General features: G+C 38.1%; 1 protein-coding gene across 5 annotated transcripts in view; it reads right to left on the bottom strand.

Annotated features, from left to right (window-relative positions):
• Window positions 1-19828, bottom strand: part of KCNQ5 (potassium voltage-gated channel subfamily Q member 5) — a 553541-nt gene that overhangs the window by 129095 nt on the left and 404618 nt on the right. For 3 of the 5 annotated variants that reach the window (XM_063096159.1, XM_063096157.1, XM_063096158.1), the window contains exon 3: window positions 9065-9191. In XM_063096159.1, the coding sequence (XP_062952229.1) occupies window positions 9065-9191 (127 nt within the window). Of the gene's footprint in view, window positions 1-4256; window positions 4329-9064; window positions 9192-19828 lie in introns of all 5 variants that reach the window. The other 2 variants (XM_063096155.1, XM_063096156.1) reach the window with 1 other exon arrangement.

Below are 19828 nucleotides of genomic sequence, written 5' to 3'. Positions count from 1 at the left end.
GGGAGATTTGTGGATAGGAGTCAGATCTCACCACATGGTTATTAATTTGTTCCTGTGATACACATGGGTGATGCAGAAAGATAATGGGGTGTTATAGAAAAAAACTCAGGACTTGATGTGAGCAAATCTTTCCCCCTCTACTCTCCAGTTCTTTGGCATATATATGCTGTGTGACCCTTGACAAGGTGCTTAAATTTCGGTTTTTTAATGTATCAACTGGGGACTGAAATCTCTTCCAACTTTAATAAGATTGTTATGAGGTTACATGAGGTAGTTCATAAATATAACTTAAAATTTAAGCCATGAAATTTTATTCCTGTTGATGTAACACCAGGTAACTCAACTCCTGACCTCCTATTAGTCTTAGATTCAAGGGAAGATTTCTTACTTAAATACAGCTCTTAAACTATGGTCTTTTCTCTAATGTGTATGCAGAAAATAGCATGTTCACAGCCATGATGAATTAGCGGAAAAGTAATCAAAAGCCAAAAAATGAAGCAAAGGCACACTTATCTTTTATTTCAAGGAAGGCTGTGAGTTGAGCATTTAATTCAATGTAGCTCTTTCTTTTGATCTAGAATAAGTGTGGAGGAAAATTATGTACTTTTTATCGCACGATTTTTTAAAAAAAATCAGGTTTATTTCTGACAAAAAAGAGATAGTTCTTCAGCATTTTCAAGTAGAACCATTACTTATGTTTCAAAGTGAGGAACATAAAAAGTCCTTTGTTAATTCTGGCCAGTGAAATTAGGATAATCTCTTTCATGGCATCAGACACCATCTAGAATATGTTGAAAATCTGGATCTTGAAAAGAAAGCTGATAATCTGTGTAACATGGTCTCCCACCAACCTGTTAATAATTCAGTTTTCCTGCTCCCTCATTATTCTTCCACGTGTAGATTGAACGGATTATACTGTAATTAAGTTTGACTTTAACAAGAGGCAGTGCTTTAGAGCAATGAGCTGTTGGGAGGCAGCGTTCTGTTTCTAGCTTCACTGCTGACTTATGGGCTGAGGACAAAGCACCCCCACTTCACGGTGCCTCGATTCTCCCTTCTACAGAGTGAGATAAACAATGTCTCAGAGGGACACGGTGCTGCTTTGTGAGCTCTGTATTCTAAGAGAGCTCCAGATGCCTTTATAGAAAGGTGCTCTTTGAAGAATTAGAGATGTATTTATATTGTTGTGACTCTTAATAGAAGTGAAGCTTTAAAATCTAATTTTAAAAAGTCTACTGCTGCATAGTACATTATCCATGTTCTTAAATACTGCAGTCAGTTGTGTACTGCGTCGCTCTGTGGTATTTATTAAAAATATAAAAAAAAGGCATCATAAAGACATACTGTAGAACATTTTCAAAGCTATGTGCAGTAGTTTAACTGCAGGACTTCCACCGAAGTTAATAGGACCCCAACTGGCAAATTCCAAGCGTCAGGTTGAAAATTTACCCCATAGTGACAACTTCTTATTTATCATAAGTTTTTGGATAACATCTCAAGGCAAAAAGGGACAATTTCTCAAAGGAATAAATAATCTTTAATGAAATAATTCAACATTGCAATCATCATAACTAAGTATAGAACAGAGTCCTTCATTGAGAAAGCTCTTAGGAATTGCTTATTGGTGACAGTTACAAATGGGGCTGTAAAAAGTTTCCATAGCATTCTAATTCCAGTTGCTCATAGAAAATAACACTTTCTTTTTAAATTTGAAATTTCATGTTTCCAAGGCAGAATTATAGATACATGGAAAAGTCAGAGGATTATTTTCTTATAAACTTATGTTTATATTCTTCAGAATGGGCAATAATTTGTATATTGCTGGTATGAAGTTCAAACAGGCGTAGAAGACTAAAAAAACCCAGGGCCTTATATAACCATACTTTCTGTTGCCTGATTAATGTTGCTTTTAACCCAAATATTCATATCAGGCCTGCCAGCCACCAGTCAGACCTTTGCCTGGTGTCCTGTCTCTAGAACTGCCGTGTATCAGGGTAACACGGCATGCATGGCCCTCGGCTGTGGCCCCTGCCTGTCTCCCCTACCATCTCCTGCTAGTCTCCCTACTGCTCCCTGAGCTCCAGCCACAACACCTTATGTCTCCTCCTTGTATAAGCCAAGTTCATTGGGTTGCAAGAATCTTTGCAATCAATGTTACCTGGCTTGGAAGGATTTGAGCCCAGATCTTCTCATGGCTGGCTCCTTTTTAATATTCAGGTCAACTCAAGTGTCTACTACTTAGAAAGACTTTGAACCACCCAGTCTAAGGTAGCCCTCATTCTCTCTGTTTTATTTTCTTCATTGTGCTTTTCTCTAGTTGACATTGTCTTAATTTTCAAAAGTATGTTTTTGTATTGTTTTTCTCTGTCCACTGGAATATTAGGTCTACAAAAAAGAAGACCTTGTCCATTTGGTGCAATACAATGTCCCCAGCATCCGAACCATGCTTGGACATGGTAAACATTGAATAAATGTTTGTCAGATGGCTACGCTGAAAACCTGGGGTAATCTTTTGCTCTTTGTCTCATACAATCCGTCATGACATTCTATAGCATTCTTTCATGACTACTTCAACTTCTATCACCTTTGCTCTGTATCACTACAATTAGTGTCCCTCCTTTTTGTTTTGTCCTTCCCTAAGGGCACAGGAGATTGTATTCTTACAGGCAGGGACCATGTATTATTCGTCTTTGTATCCTTAGCACCTAAGATTGTGATTGGCACATAATAAATACTCTGTCTGTGAGCGAATTTTCTTACATAACGTGTGATAGTACAGAATATTATCATAATGTATCATAGTACTCTATTACAGTTTATAGAAGTAGGAAATAATCTTTAGCTATTCATTTTCCTCTAAGGGCATTCTCTATATGGCCAAATCATACCAGCTAATCAAGCTACTGTACAAGTTCAAGTTTGTGTGCCAGGTCAATAATTACCTAAGCAATTAGCAAAATTAGCAGTAGTCTATTAATGTTAACAAACGTTAGAAGGCATTCCTGGGAACAGTGTTACTTACACTGAAGATGTCTCCAATTTGGGACTACCTAGGGAACCTCACGATAACGTTGCTCAATAGTATATGCAACTTGATACAAGGCAAGTAAGTCTATTTTAGACCCCAATTTTCCTTTCAGGTTAGACAGCAGCAAGACTTAATCTGATTTATTGATATAATTAAGGCTGATACTGCAATTAACGTCATTCTGTAAAATCTGGCTTCTCATTCAAAGATCTTGAATTACTAATGATGAACATAAAAGTATTATGTTCTTTGTTTTTAAGTTGATGACAATATAGGAGGTTCAATTAAATTTAATTTTAAAATGCTAATAAACAATAGGGGCTTTTTTAGCAGTTGGGGACGTATATTTTTCTAAAGTGAAATCACAAGAAATATATCCTGTTTTTTTCACCTACCATCTTTCTAACTTTGGACAAGTTTCTGAACCATCGTCTTACTTCCTTATCTATAGAATGGGATAGTACTAATGTAGGATTAAATAAGACGATCTTTATAAAGTGTCTAAAGCAGTACCTAGCATATAGTAGTTCTCAAAAAATATCAGATATTATTAACTAAAGGGATTGAAATGGCTTTAATGTTCTGTGATCAATCAATCCCACAGGTTTTAATTGTCCTCAGATGGTCTAGTTAATCATATGGAAGGAATCTATGTGCACTGAAGGAGTTTGAACACTTAGAAATAAAGAGAAGTCAAAGAAAAGTATATGACTGACAGGAAATAACCAGAGAGAATATATATGTATATAATTTCTACTAAAGGGGGAAGGAGATGATGTAGAATATGATGTTATTCAAGAGCAGGTCTCTTAAAACAAAATATAGAGAAGGCAGAAAAGCAGAAAAATGATGTCTCAGGTCTTCTGTTTAGAATCCAGTGGTAGGTCTGGGAGTTACCGATTCAGCTTTTGAACACATTAGCAGCTTAAGTTGCCTTTCAACAAGATGAACTCACAGATATATTAGAGTAACTTCAGCCTTGTGGCTGATTTTAATTAAGTCTTCAACTATGTTTTAGTCAAGTAGGAAGCTGGTTATATTTTTTAATTTAAAAAAAGCAAAGAAAGCCAAAAACACACACACTTGTTTTCATTTTCTTGAGGAACTATTATCTCATGTTAAAGAGATACATGCTTACTTTGTGGGGGAAACATCTGTGCTCTGTCTTCCTGCTGTGGAAATACTACACTGAAGGGAAACTTAAAATAGCAATAAGAAATCAACTTACATTTAGCATCATATACAGATCCAAGATTAATAACAGGCAGCATTTTCTGCTTCACTGGGATGCACTGTAAGACTGAAAAATATGGCCCTGTTATATGTCTTTATCAGGAGTCACCAAGGAATTCACAAAAGGCACCCTTAAAACCAATTTGTTGGCTTCCTGACACATTAGGCTCATTATGGTGATCTAAGTATCAGCCTTTAGTATTATTTTCAATTTTGGGGTAGGTCGTTAATGAAAGATAGAAAAAAATAATGACTATGAAATCAGTCTTTGAGGTTGATATGGACTGTGTCCCCCAAGTTTTATGTATTAATAGCTTGCTCCCCACTGTGACTGTTGAGGGTGGGAAATCCTATGATGCTAGTTGAAAGGTGGGGCCTTGGAGAGGTAATTAGGTTGTAGGACCATGCCTAGTGAATGGATTAAAAATGGTGGGTGTGGCCATGGTTCTAAGGGCTTTAGTCTCTCTCTGCATCACCATTTTCTGCCATTCAAGACCCCTGCATTGCTTTGAAGCCTCCACCAGAGAAGACCCTCACCAGAAGTCTTTCCTGGACTTTGGACTTCCCAGCCTCTGAAACTGTAAGCAATAAATTTCATTTTCTTATAAATTACCCAGTTCCAGGTATTTTGTTATAAGCAACAGAAACGGACTAATACGAAGGTTATTCACACACTTTCAATACTGATGCTATCGGGTGAGTAATTTGTGTTTGAATATAGAGAAATTATAAAGCAGCCAGCCCAGATAAACAAAGAGCAGCTTGAGTAGTTATCTAAAACATACTTGACTCTCCAAATTTGTAATGCACTGATTTTTGCCCACGGCTGTACAAATGCTATTATAACAGAGTCTTAGGGGAGAGATGTAAATTGAACACATAGGTATAAGGACGAATTTTGTTATTTTAGATAAGATTTTACCAATTCTCAAAGCAAACTCTTAAAACCAAGCAGAGAGAAATCAATATAGTAATGAAAGTAAGCAACTAATTAAAAAAAATTGAATAGATTTTTTTCTTCCCTTAGATTATAGTTGTTTAAAATATATTTCCCAAGCATAGGTATACAATGATTTTATGATTTCTTAAATCAATGAAATTCTTTTTTATTGAAACATAGTTGATTGTATGTATCTGCTGGGTATAGCACTTAATATCAATACCTGTGTGCAATATGTGATGTTCAAATCAGGATAATTAGTATATTCAACATTATATATGCAATCAATTTTCATGGCCCTTTACTAATTCCTCCCTTACCCACTTCTCCCTCCCTATTTCCCACCTCTGGTAACCTCAGTTCTGTTTTATCCTTTTGAAAGTTCAGTGTATTATTGTGAATGTTGTATCTTAATTTTTTTAGCTCCTACTTATAAGTGAGGACATGCGGTTCTCTCTCTGTGTGGGGCTTATTTCACTTAACATAATTTTCTCTAAGTTCATCCATGATGCTGCGAATGGCAGTATTTTATTCTTTTTTATGGCAGAGTAGAATTCCATTGTGTATATACCACATTTTCCTTATCCTGTCATCTGACGATGGACATTTAAGTTGGTTCCAACCTTTGGCTACTGTAAATAGAGCTGTGATAAACATGGGAGTGCAGGTATCCCTTCAACATGATGATTTACACTCCTTTGGATATATACCCACCAGTGGAATTGCTGGATTGTATGGCATTTCTATCTGTAGTTGTTTGAGGAACTTTCATACTGTTTTCCATAATGGCTGCACCAATTTGCAGTCCCACCAACAGTGTAGGAGGGTTTCTCTTTCTCTGCATCCTCACCAGCATTTCTTATTCTCTGTCTTTTTGATAATAGCCAGTCTAACTGCAGTGAGATGATATCTCACTGTGGTTTTGATTTGCATTCCCCTGATGCTGAGTGACGCTGAGCATTTTTTCATGTGTCTGTTGACCATTTGTATGTCTTCCTTTGAGATATGCAGTTTTGGCTGGATTACTCCCTGCAGGGGTAAAGCAGGTGGACAGTTTAGAAGGGAAGTGCTAAAGTGTTTAGGAATTAGCCTGCGGGGCCTCTATCAACAGGGCCTCTGTCAACAGGGCCCAGTACTATATGAGGCTTGTTAGCTGACCAGTGTGCAGCTTTAGTCTGTTTCCAACTGGAAAGAATAACATCAGTGTGCTTACAGAAAGCATTTCCCACGTTGAAGGCACAGCCAGGTGACCACAATCTCTTCTGTGTTCTTTTCTTGAGTGCTCAGCACATCTAAAAGCATTTGGGTCTGTATTTGGTATGTTCAGAGTAATCAAATCTTACAAATATATGGAGTCTTGAGACGTTTTAGCTATATTTTCAAACTCCCACTCAGAACAGTTGTCATGGACAGATGAGAGAAATGCTATTCATTTTTTCATTTTGCCACAGTAAATTAGGTTGAACAAGGGAACCACAGGGTTCACTTTACCATTTTACCAGTGACATCAAGCACTTTCATGGACCTATTAAAAAGCTTAGAAAGGGTCTCAACAGTCATCTGGCACAGCTTGCTGCCTTCAGGCAAGTGACATTTGATTTCTCTGTGTAGGTTAAATTTTACTGACCTCATACTGATAAGCCATGTTCGAACATATCTCACTATACATCAGTTCAGCTGGGCCACAGATTTAAACTATTCCATGTACATTTAATAAAACAACTAAAAAAAAGCACATAAGTGTAAGTACAAATCTAGTCTTTGTTCTAATGGGGATTTATTATATACTTATCCATGAAATTTTCTTCCAAAGCTATCAGTTTACTAGAGGTAAAGTATCCAAACAAAGAAAAGGCCTGAAGAATTAATGAAACTGCAATTATGCCTAAACCATGTTGTACTAAATTTGTAAGGTCACTATTGATAGGTCTGAAGGCAAATAAAATTACAGACAATGAATCATCATTTTTAGAACCACGTGTTATATAAAGACTCACAAGGATCTGAGACAGGAAGAGAAAGATCAAAGGACTGAGATGTGCTGATGCATCCATAGCTGAAAACAGCTATCAAAAAGCAGCAGGCATCTGGGAAAGAACTTTCTTTTTAGCCTGGAGGCCAGAAATACATTGGCATTGCCTCTGGAATTGGAACAGAACCGATTTTTAATTGGTTTTAAAATCTGGAATGGAACATTACTGCAGTCATCCATGAACGACCTTATCCTGTACAAGTTGAGTGAATCTTGGCCAACCATCTGCCTTGTGAATTGTTTTGTTTGGGCCCCTTATGGGACAGAAAGTACTTGTTGTGCAGTAGTTTCACATTAAGTTACAATCTTTCATAATGTTGCCTGAGCAGAGAATTCAGAGACAGAAAAAAACCTCCAGGGAGAAAAAAATCCAGTGTCTTCACTCATATGCCTGGGGGGCTGAAGGAACCCACAAGGCTGGGAGTTGCCACATACTTTTCTCCATACCTTAGCATGATGGCTTCCAAAAAGATGTAAAGTCTATCGGAGAAGAGAAACAGCTGGACAAATAGATTGCATTAGTGAAGGCCAAATAAGATATTTAAAGATTGATTTAACTTGGAATTTTACTAGATTTACTATTGTAACTCCAGTGCCTTATCACAGCCAAATTTCCATACATTCTGGTCAAATAAATGGTGACATTTTCTGAAATATGCATATCCTGAAACATATATGCCATAAAGGATTCTTCTTAACAGCGCCCACGGATGGGGAGAGACTTTCCTCCTTAATCTACTCTGCCCCCACCAAAGGAAGCAGGAGTAAGTGAGGAAACTAAGAGGATGACTCAAAAATTCCTGACTCCTAAAAAAAAAAAAAAACAAAATGGAAAACATTCTGTAGATGAAGAAGATAGTCTAAACTAATCTTTAAATAAAAAACCCACTTTCCCAGCTTGCAAATAGCTGAAATAAGTAAGCCTCACTACGAACTTCCAGCATTTGGGCTTGAATGGCTGCCTAAGAAGCGAAAAGGACAAAAGAGCATGAAAACCAACTTTACCTTTCAAATAATAATAATAATAACGATATATGGTTTTCAATTTTATAATATGCATTTAAACATATTACTGGGAGATATCAGATCTTAACTCCAGAATGCTCTATGGGCTCTTCATTAAGAAGCATAATTTCAAGCTGGAAACCAGATGAATGGAGTTGCTCTGAAGCCATAGCAGCTAGGTAGGCGCAGAGATGTGGCATTTATTTGAGGATTGCAGGGTGGAGGGATTCATATTTCAGAGTGTAGAACACTTTGTCAGGCCTACAGTTACCAATGCATAAGGTAAACCGTGCTTTAATCATTCTTGATGCATGCTAATTGATATATAATTATACTAGATATACAATATACTAGAACTAATACACTGCTATCCATTCCAGCTAATCAAAAACATAACCTGGTGTCATATTGTAGGGCAAAAAGGGTTTTTTCAATATTTACTGGAATCAGTCCTTCCCTAATTCAGTGCAACAGTGGAGAACCATATATGTTCACCATAACCTAATTGATATATGTGGGTTTTCTAGAGTTAGATCACCTGGCTCAAATCCGAGCTCTACCACTTACTACCTGTATGACTTCCAGCAAACTACTTTGCCTGTTTTGCCTCAGTTTCTTCATCTGTCAAATGTGGATAATAAAAATATCTATCTCATAGTGTGGTGAGGGTTAAATGAGTCAACACTTTTAAAACCCAAGAATGCCTGGTGCATGGTAAATACTCCATGGATATTAGCTTTTAATATTAATCAAATGTTGCAATACATGAGACAGAGGAGAAAAATGTGATGTCATAAATCTAGGTATCTGGGGCTTGGATATTCACCTATAACACAGAAGGGCTTTCGGGCAAACCTCAATCGTCCTTGCCATCCTCTGTACCGACAACAGCAACCCGCAGACCAGATTCGAATGATGAACTCCAAACCAAAGACGACAATCATCACGAACTCCTAAAATATCAGACAAGACATGTCAGAGAGAAGCATTATGGAGCAAACCACAGCAACAAGCTCTGTGAATATTTCTGGGCATTTAGGCACTTTGTCTAAAACATCTAGCTGTTAATATCTAAAGTTAAGAACATTTCCTCTTCTTCAGATCAAACCAAGCATGGAGAACATGTGAACCTCATATTGTCTGCATTTTCTGTCATGGAATGCTATTCCTTTTAAAGTCACTAACACTCTGAAAATTTAGGAGCCAGTTTCAATACTAAATGTGCAGGCTGAATAATGGAAGTGTCTTGTCTAGAGTATACAGCATAGCTGACTTTAGCTCCCCAGTAACATATGAACTATCTAAAGTGAAAGAGCAGGGGCTAATCGATTAGCTCAGTTGGTTAGAGTGTGGTGCTATAACACCACAGTCAAGGCTTTGGATACCTGTACCAGCTGGCTGCCAAAAAAAAAAAAAAAAAAAGCAGACACTGAAATATAATAGCAAGTTTTACAGAAGACAGAGTTCATTTTGCTGCAAGGAGTGACATAATCTTAAACCTTTAAGAGTTGTTCTCATAGAAAAAGAAGTAAATATTTAGAAGTATACCAAGTTCTTTTGTTACAGTGTCAAAAATCTCCTTATAAAACAGTAAATTTCAAAAGCATTACCACGTGTGTGGCCATGTATCCTTTGCCAGAAATCGACCCTGAATCCTCTGGATCTGAAGCTTGTTAATTATTATGCTGCCCTTTGGCAAGAGCTGCCTAGAAAACAACACCTGCTCCAGCAAAATGACTTTGAGGCTATTTAGGAAGAGTTGTGAGTTAACCCTGGGGAAAGGCCAGCTAAAGTGGCTCATTAAACAGTTGGTTATAAGATGAAAAACGAAATGAATCTGTAAAAGGAAAGCACCTCTGGAGCAAACTTAGCCCAGTCACCTTGTTGTCCCTTTAGGGACAAGTACTGGATTTATCAAAATTTGTTTTCCTTTAAAAAATAATTCCCTTTCTTGCTTTTAAACAGGGTTGATTCAGCATTTATAATTTAGAACAATATTTAATGATTTTTAAGGTAATTGCTTAATTATAAAAATGATACACAGTCTTTTTAAAAGTTCTAAACATCACAGAAATGTAGAGCATAGAGTGTAAAGTTTCCAATCCATCTTCCCCATCCCACTCAAGATAAAAACTGTTACCAAATTTATAAAAATGGCATTTTTCTTGCAAGTTTCAGGCAAATGTCTGTTTCTTTAGTTAGAGCATGTGATGATATATATGCTGTACTTTTGAAATGCCTAGTAGAGATATATCATTCTATCCTTCTGTTATTTTGCACTAAGTAATCCACAAATATTGCTCACGATGGGAAATAAATCTTTAGTATCATCACTGGTTACTGACAGTGACTCAAAACTACTTACAGGATAAATCTCCAAAGATGACTTTATGAACAGATAATGAAAACTATGGTCAAAATACTCTCATTAATGAATGAGGGTTTTGTTTAGTTTTGGCTTTGTTTTGGATTTGAGTGTATATCTGGGAAGTTGAGTTTATTCATTTACTAAGGTGTCTAAAACACCATATCATCTGTTTTTAATCCAGCACATCTTTCCACATACAGAAAGCATGTTAAGGCCTAAAATGCCCATGTAGCTGTGTCTGCACCTGGCCTAGGTTTAATGGCAGGTCCTCTTTTTTAACCCTGCCCCTAACTCCTACTATGCCAGGAAGTTTGGCACTCCAGTTGTGAGAGGTGACACCCCAAAAAATCCCAGATGTGGACTGATCCTCCAGGCACTACCATGTAATAATTTTTCTTTTTCATGAAAACAGGTAACACCAAGAGATGTATGACCATTGCTCTCAGGTAAGGCATGCCAAAGTCCTGCACTGTGTCTGTGTTGCAGGGAGGCAGGATAAATTACATCTATAAATTCTTTACTCTAGACCCATCATTCAGGAATATTGCTTCCTGCTTTTTTTGTTTTTAAAAGAGGTTAGGGAAAAAAATGATGACAGCCTCAAAATTCATGAAGCAAAAAACTGATAGAACTGAAAGGAAAAATAGAGAAATCCACAATTATATTTAGGGACTTCATCGTCCGCCTCCACCCCCTGAACTACTGGAATAGAACTACTGGAAAGAAAATCAGCAAGTGCATAGAATATTTGAACAACACAATCAACCTGCAAGGTGAAACTGACAGATATAGAACATTCCACCCAACGACAGCAGAATATACATTTTTTTCAAGCACTCACAGAGCATTTGCTAAGATAGATCATATCCTAGGCCATGGACAAACTTTAGCAAGTTTAAAAGATTAAAATAATAGGAATGTGTTCTCAAATCATGGTGTAATCAAACTAGAAATCAATAATAAAAAGACAACAAGCAAACCACTAAACATGTGGAAATTAAACAACACTCTTCTAGGAATCCACCAGTTAAAGACAAAGTCTCAAAGGATATTAAAAAATACATAGAACTGAATGAAAATAAAAATGCAACATATCAAAATATGTGGATGCAGTTAAAGCAATGCCGTGAAGGAAATTTCTAGCACTAAGTGCTTACATTAGAAATGAGGAAGGTCTCATATTAATAATCTAAGTTCCTATCTTAAGAAATTACAAAAAGAAGAGTAAAATAAACACTAAGAAAGCAGAAAGAAGAAAATAATATAGCTAAGAACATAAATTAATGAATTGAAAGCAGGAAAATAATACAGAAAATCTATGAAGCAAAAACTTTGTTCTTTGAAAAAAATAATCAATGAAATTGATAAACCTCTTATAAGTTGACAAAAATCACCAATATCAGAAATGTAATAGGGGATACCCCTACAGATTTTGTAGTCATTGAAAAATAAGGAAATACTATGAATAACTTTATGCCCCCAAATTTGGCAACTTAGAAGAAATGGGCCAAATCCTTGAAAACTGAGAACTACTAAAACTCAACAAAGAAGTATATAATCTGAATAGTGCTGTAACCTTTAAAGAAATTGAATTTATAATGAAAAAGCTTCCCAAACAGAAATGTCCAGGCCAGATGGTTTCACTGGCAAACTCAACCAAACATTTAAAGAAGAATTATACCAGTTTCTCACAAGTTCTTCCAGAAAATAGAAGAGAAGAAAACACTTCCTGACTCATTTTTGGAGGCATTATCCTGACACCAAAACCAGACAAAGTCAATCTAAAAATAAAACAAAACCAACAAACTACAAATCAATATATTTCATGAACTTAAATCCTAAACAAAGTATTAGCAAGCCAAACTCAACAATACATAAAAAATATCCACCATAAACAAGTAGGATTTGTTCCAGGTATGCAAGCCTGGTTCAATGTTAGAAATAAATCAATGTAATGCATTATATCAATAAGTTAAAGAATAAAAAAATCATATAATCATATTAATTGATTCAGGAAAGCATTTGACAAAATCTAAACTCATTCATGATAAAAACTTTTTTTTTTTAAAATTTATTTTTTATTTTTATTTATTTTTATTTTTTTATTTTTTATTTTTCTTAATTTTATTTTGTCGATATACATTGTAGCTGATTATTGCTCCCCATCACCAAAACCTCCCTCCCTTCTCCCTCCCCCCCTCCCCCCCAACAATGTCCTTTCTGTTTGCTTGTTGTATCAACTTCAAATAATTGTGGTTGTTATATCTTCTTCCCCCCCCCCCCCGGTTTGTGTGTGTGTGTGTGTATGTGTGTGTGTGAATTTATATATTAATTTTTAGCTCCCTCCAATAACTGAGAACATGTGGTATTTCTCTTTCTGTGCCTGACTTGTTTCTTTTTTTTTTTTTTTTTTTTAACTTTGAAATTGCCCTTTTTATTTTATTTTCTTTTATTTTTATTTTTTTTATTTTATTTTATTTTTTTTTTTAAATTTTATTTTGTCGATATACATTGTAGCTGATTAATGCTCCCCATCACCAAAACCTCCCTCCCTTCTCCCTCCCCCCTCCCCCCCAACCATGTCCTTTCTGTTTGTTTGTTGTATCAACTTCAAATAATTGTGGTTGTTATATCTTCTTACGCCCCCCCCCGTTTGTGTGTGTATGTGTGTATGTGTGTGTGTGAATTTATATATTAATTGTTAGCTCCCACCAATAAGTGAGAACATGTGGTATTTCTCTTTCTGTGCCTGACTTGTTTCACTTAATATAATTCTCTCGAGGTCCATCCATGTTGTTGCAAATGGCAGTATTTCATTCGTTTTTATAGCTGAGTAGTATTCCATTGTGTAGATATACCACATTTTCCGTATCCACTCATCTGATGATGGACATTTGGGCTGGTTCCAACTCTTGGCTATTGTAAAGAGTGCTGCGATGAACATTGGGGAACAGGTATACCTTCGACTTGATGATTTCCATTCCTCTGGGTATATTCCCAACAGTGGGATGGCTGGGTCGTATGGTAGATCTATTTGCAATTGTTTAAGGAACCTCCATACCATTTTCCATAGAGGCTGCACCATTTTGCAGTCCCACCAACAATGTATGAGAGTTCCTTTTTCTCCGCAGCCTTGCCAGCATTTATCGTTCATAGTCTTTTGGATTTTAGCCATCCTAACTGGGGTGAGATGGTATCTCAGTGTGGTTTTGATTTGCATTTCCTGGATGCTGAGTGATGTTGAGCATTTTTTCATATGTCTGTTGGCCATTTGGATATCTTCCTTAGAGAAATGCCTACTTAGCTCTTTTGCCCATTTTTTAATTGGGTTGCTTGTTTTCTTCTTGTAAAGTTGTTTGAGTTCCTTATATATTCTGGATATTAATCCTTTGTCAGAGGTATATTTTGCAAATATTTTCTCCCACTCTGTTGGTTGTCTTTTAACTCTTTTAATTGTTTCTTTTGCTGTGCAGAAGCTTTTTAGTTTGATATAATCCCATTTGTTTATTTTTCCTTTGGTTGCCCGTGCTTTTGGGGTCGTATTCATGAACTCTGTGCCCAGTCCTATTTCCTGAAGTGTTTCTCCTATGTTTTCTTTAAGAAGTTTTATTGTTTCAGGGTGTATATTTAAATCCTTAATCCATTTTGAGTTGATTTTAGTATACGGTGAGAGGTATGGATCTAGTTTCATTCTCCTGCATATCGATATCCAGTTATCCCAACACCACTTGCTGAAAAGGCAGTCCCTTCCCCAGTGAATAGGCTTGGTGCCTTTGTCAAAGATCAGATGGCAGTAAGTGTGTGGGTTGATTTCTGGATTCTCTATTCTATTCCATTGGTCAGTGTGTCTGTTTTCATGCTAGTAAGATGCTGTTTTGGTTATTACAGCTTTGTAGTATAGCTTAAAGTCAGGTAGTGTTATTCCTCCAGCTTTATTTTTTTTGCTGAGCATTGCTTTGGCTATTCGTGGTCTTTTATTGTTCCATATAAATGTCTGAATAGTTTTTTCCATTTCTGAGAAAAATGTCTTTGGAATTTTGATGGGGATTGCATTGAATTTGTATATCACTTTGGGTAGTATGGACATTTTCACTATGTTGATTCTTCCAATCCAAGAGCATGGAATATCTTTCCATCTTCTTGTATCCTCTCTAATTTCTCTCAGCAGTGGTTTGTAGTTCTCATTATAGAGATTTTTCACCTCCTTGGTTAACTCAATTCCTAAGTATTTTATTTTTTTGGTGGCTATTGTAAATGGGCAGGCTTTCTTGATTTCTCCTTCTGCATGTTCACTATTGGAGAAAAGAAATGCTACTGATTTTTGTGTGTTGATTTTGTATCCTGCTACTGTGCTGAAATCATTTATCAATTCCAACAGTTTTTTTGTAGAGGTTTTAGGCTGTTCGATATATAGGATCATGTCATCTGCAAACAGGGACAGTTTGACTTCATCTTTTCCAATCTGGATGCCCTTTATTTCCTTCTCTTCTCTGATTGCTCTGGCTAGTACTTCCAACACTATGTTGAATAGGAGTGGTGAGAGTGGGCATCCTTGTCTAGTGCCTGTTCTTAAAGGAAAAGCTTTCAGCTTTTCCCCATTCAGGATGATATTGGCAGTGGGTTTGTCATATATGGCTTTAATTATGTTGAGATACTTTCCCTCTATACCTAACTTATAGAGGGTCTTTGTCATGAATGAGTGCTGAACTTTATCAAATGCTTTTTCAGCATCTATAGAGATGATCATATGGTCCTTGTGTTTGAGTTTATTAATATGGTGTATCACATTTATTGATTTGCGTATGTTGAACCAACCTTGCATCCCTGGGATGAATCCCACTTGATCGCGATGAATAATTTTTCGTATCTGTTGCTGTATTCTGTTTGCTAGTATTTTAGTGAGGATTTTTGCATCTATATTCATCAAGGATATCGGCCTGTAGTTTTCTTTTTTGGTTATATCTTTACCTGGTTTTGGTATCAGGATGATGTTTGCTTCATAGAATGAGTTTGGGAGATTTGCGTCCGTTTCAATCTTTTGGAATAGTTTGTAAAGAATCGGTGTCAATTCCTGTTTGAATGTTTGGTAAAATTCTGCTGTGAATCCATCTGGTCCTGGGCTTTTCTTTGTTGGGAGCCTTCTGATAACAGCTTCAATCTCCTTTATTGTTATTGGTCTGTTCAAATTTTCTACGTCTTCACGGTTCAGTTTTGGGAGCTTGTGTGTGTCCAGAAATTTATCCATTTCCTCCAGATTTTCAAATTTGTTGGCGTATAGTTGTTTATAGTAGTCTCGAATGATTCCTTGTATTTCAGATGAATCAGTTGTAATATCGCCTTTTTCATTTCTAATTTTTGTTATTTGAGTCTTCTCTCTTCTTTTTTTTGTTAGCCATGCTAATGGTTTGTCAATTTTATTTATCTTTTCAAAAAACCAACTTTTTGATTCGTTGATCTTTTGAATTGTTTTTTGGTTTTCAATTTCATTCAGTTCTGCTCTGATCTTAATGATTTCTTTCCGTCTGCTAACTTTAGGATTGGATTGTTCTTGTTTTTCTAGTTCTTTAAGGTGAAGTGTTAGGTTGTTCACTTGCCATCTTTCCATTCTTCTGAAGTGAGCATTTAATGCAATAAATTTTCCCCTCAATACTGCTTTTGCAGTATCCCACAGGTTTTGGTATGATGTATCATTGTTTTCATTAGTTTCAATAAACTTTTTGATTTCCTGCTTGATTTCTTCTTGGACCCATATGTCATTAAGTAGAATGCTGTTTAATTTCCATGTGTTTGTATAGTTTCCAGAGTTTTGTTTGTTATTAATTTCTAGTTTTAATCCATTGTGGTCTGAGAAGATACATGGGATAATTCCAATTTTTTTGAATTTATTGAGACTTGATTTGTGACCTAATATGTGATCTATCCTGGAGAATGATCCATGTGCTGATGAGAAGAATGAATATTCTGAGGTTGTTGGGTGGAATGTTCTGTAGATATCTGCCAATTCCAATTGGTCTAGAGTCTTGTTTAGATCTTGTGTTTCTCTACTGATTCTTTGCCTAGATGATCTGTCTAATATTGACAGTGGAGTGTTCAGGTCCCCTGCTATTATGGTATTAGTGTCTATTTCCTTCTTTAGGTCTAATAGAGTTTGTTTTATAAATCTGGCTGCTCCAACATTGGGTGCGTACATATTTATGATTGTTATGTCTTCTTGATGGATCAGTCCTTTTATCATTAAGTAGTGTCCCTCATTGTCTCTTTTTATGGTTTTTAGTTTAAAGTCTATTTTGTCCGATATAAGAATAGCCACTCCAGCTCGTTTTTCTTTTCTGTTTGCATGGTAAATCTTTTTCCATCCTTTCACTCTTAGTCTGTGTGAATCTTTATGGGTGAGGTGGGTCTCTTGTAGGCAGCATATAGTTGGGTCCTGCTTTTTGATCCAGTCAGCCAGTCTGTGTCTTTTAATTGGGGAATTTCAGCCTTTAACATTAAGAGTTGTTATTGAAAGGTGTTGATTTATTCCTAGCATTTTATTGGTTGTTTGGTTGTCTTAGGTGTCTTTTGTTCCTTGCTTTCTGATTTACTGTTTGGTTTCTTTGTTTGTTGGTTCCTTAGGTTGTAGATAGTGTTTTTGTTAGCTTGTTTTCTCTTCATGAATGCCATTTTTATTGTACTAGCGGGTTTAGATTTTTCTTAGGTTTTTATGGCAGTGGTAGTTATTTTTCAGGAACCAAACCCAGTACTCCCTTGAGGATTTCTTGTAAGGGTGGTCTTGTGGTAGTGAACTCCCGCAGTTTTTGTTTGTCTGAGAAATATACTATTTGCCCCTCATTTTGGAAGGATAGCCTTGCAGGGTAGAGTATTCTTGGCTGGCAATCTTTGTCTTTTAGTATTTTGAAAATATCATCCCATTCCTTTCTAGCTTTTAGGGTTTGTGATGAAAAGTCTGATGTTAACCTGATTGGGGCTCCCTTATAGGTGATTTGACGCTTCTCTCTTGCAGCTTTTAAGATTCTCTCTTTGTCTCTGAGTTTTGCCAATTTGACTATGACATGTCTTGGAGAAGGCCTTTTTGGGTTGAATACGTTTGGAGATCGTTGAGCTTCCTGGATCTGAAGATCTGTGATTTTTCCTATACCTGGGAAGTTTTCTGCCACTATTTTGTTGAATATGTTTTCAATGGAATCACCATTTTCCTCCCCTTCTGGAATACCCATGACTCGGATATTTGAGCGCTTGAGGTTGTCTGATATCTCTCTCAGATTTTCTTCCATGTCCTTGATTCTTTTTTCTTTCTTTTTGTCTGCTTGTGTTATTTCAAACAGCCCATCTTCAAGTTCAGAGGTTCTCTCTTCAACTTCGACAAGCCTGCTGGTTAAACTCTCCGTTGTGTTTTTTATTTCGCTGAATAACTTCTTCAGTTCAGCAAGTTCTGCTACATTTTTTTTCAGGACATTGATTTCCTTGTATATTTCCTCTTTCAGATCCTGTATACTTTTCCTCATTTCATCATGATGTCTAGCTGAGTTTTCTTGTATCTCATTCAGTTTCCTTAGAATTATCACTCGAAATTCCTTGTCAGTTATTTCAAGGGTTTCTTGTTCTACAGGATCTAGAGTATGAGATTTATTAACTTTTGGTGGTGTACTTTCTTGATTTTTTGTATTTCTGGTGTCTTTTTTTTGGTGTTTATTCATTGTGGCAGGGGGTTTCACAGTCCACCGGTTTGAGACTAATGACTAACTAGGATGTTGCTGTGGTTGCCAATTTAGTATGGCTCCCGCCGTGACTGCTCAGTTGGCCTCTAGTGTCTTGTGTGTGTGGTTGCCTCGGGTCTTGGGCTTCTCCGGGGATCCACCTTTCTGGTCAGCTTGTACTCTGCTGGGCTGGTGGATCACGTACCACAGGGTGTGTGATCTCTGTTGAGCTTTCACTTTCTGTACAGGACTTCTCCCCGTTCGGTGTGCTCTGGCACAGGCTGTTAGATCGTGCAGTGGCGACCCCACCGGGTGTGTGGTTTCTGTCGAGTCTCCGCCTCCCTGGCCGCACGTCTCCCCCCTCTGTGCACACTGTGCTGGGCTGGGGTGTGTCTTCTGCACCCCTTGTCTATCAGCTGGGCCTTCAAGACCCTGCTCAGCACCGCCTCGCCCAGGAAGTCTACCAGGTTTCTGCTAGGCACAGACGACCGGTCTCTCTGGGTGCCTTTGTAGCACTGTGTAGATCTTTCTCGGGTCTTGTTCACCTTTGTATCCCCCCGGTATAAACCGAGTCTAGTGCCCGCCTGCAGCCTGCTCTCCGGCAGGTTCAAGCGGACCTGGGAACTCTCCTACCACACTATTCCCAACCAGAAATTCGTTAGGCTTTTTTCCAAACTGGTGGTCGCAGAGATGGTATCTGCCTCCCAGTAACAGGAAGTTTACCGGGCCGAGTCCAGGGTGTGGTGGAGTGACAGTCGGCCCGCCCGTACTTCCTAGCCCTCCCAACACTGGTCGGGACGCCCCACACCCCCAGCCCCGCCAGAGAATCGCGGAGGGAGTGGGAGAGGAGGCCGGTCCGCAGGGTCCGGAAAGCCCCGCGCCAGGCCAAGCAAATGGGCTCAGTGAAGGCCGAGCAGGGCGGAGCTGCCCGCACCTGGGAAAATGGAGGCAGCACCGGGGCAGTGAGTGGCCTGGTGGTGCAGGCGGGAGCCGCGTGGGCATCCACCCCCTGAACAGAGCTGTGCCAGGGATCACTCACAGTGCTGTGCCAGGTCGGGCGCTCACTCTGTCTCTGGTTTGTTGCCTTCCGTGTTCTAGGCGCTGCCGCCTCGGGCTGTTCAGTTGCGGCGCCGCTCAGGCACTCCGAGGAATCTTCTTTAATGCCGGCCTGAAACCTCGAATCCTGAATAGGGCAGCTGGCCGCCTTCAGCGCGGCCCCGGCCTCCGGGATCCTGGCTGCATCCACAGCAGCCCTGGCGCCGTGTTCCCTGTTTCAAGACTTGCTTTTGCAGCTAAGAATCAGTTCTTTTCCTGCTCCACACTTCAAAGCTGTTGCCTGTAAATGAGGCAGCCTCTCTTGCCGGGGGCAAAGTGGCGTTGAGCCCCCACGACCGGCCAGCAGTAGCCGTCCTCCCTTAAGAGATGGCCAGAGGAAGGTCCACAAGCTTCCCGGCTGCCTGAGGCCCAGTGGCCACCTTTTCCACCTCAGCTACTCCGCGCCAGCCGCCGCAGCCGCCGCCATCTT

Source organism: Cynocephalus volans, chromosome 5, assembly GCF_027409185.1.
Source record: "Cynocephalus volans isolate mCynVol1 chromosome 5, mCynVol1.pri, whole genome shotgun sequence".
In the NCBI taxonomy this organism is placed as follows: Eukaryota; Metazoa; Chordata; class Mammalia; order Dermoptera; family Cynocephalidae; genus Cynocephalus; species Cynocephalus volans.
Note: the sequence above shows the minus strand (reverse complement) of the source record. Positions and strands in the feature narration are given on the sequence as shown.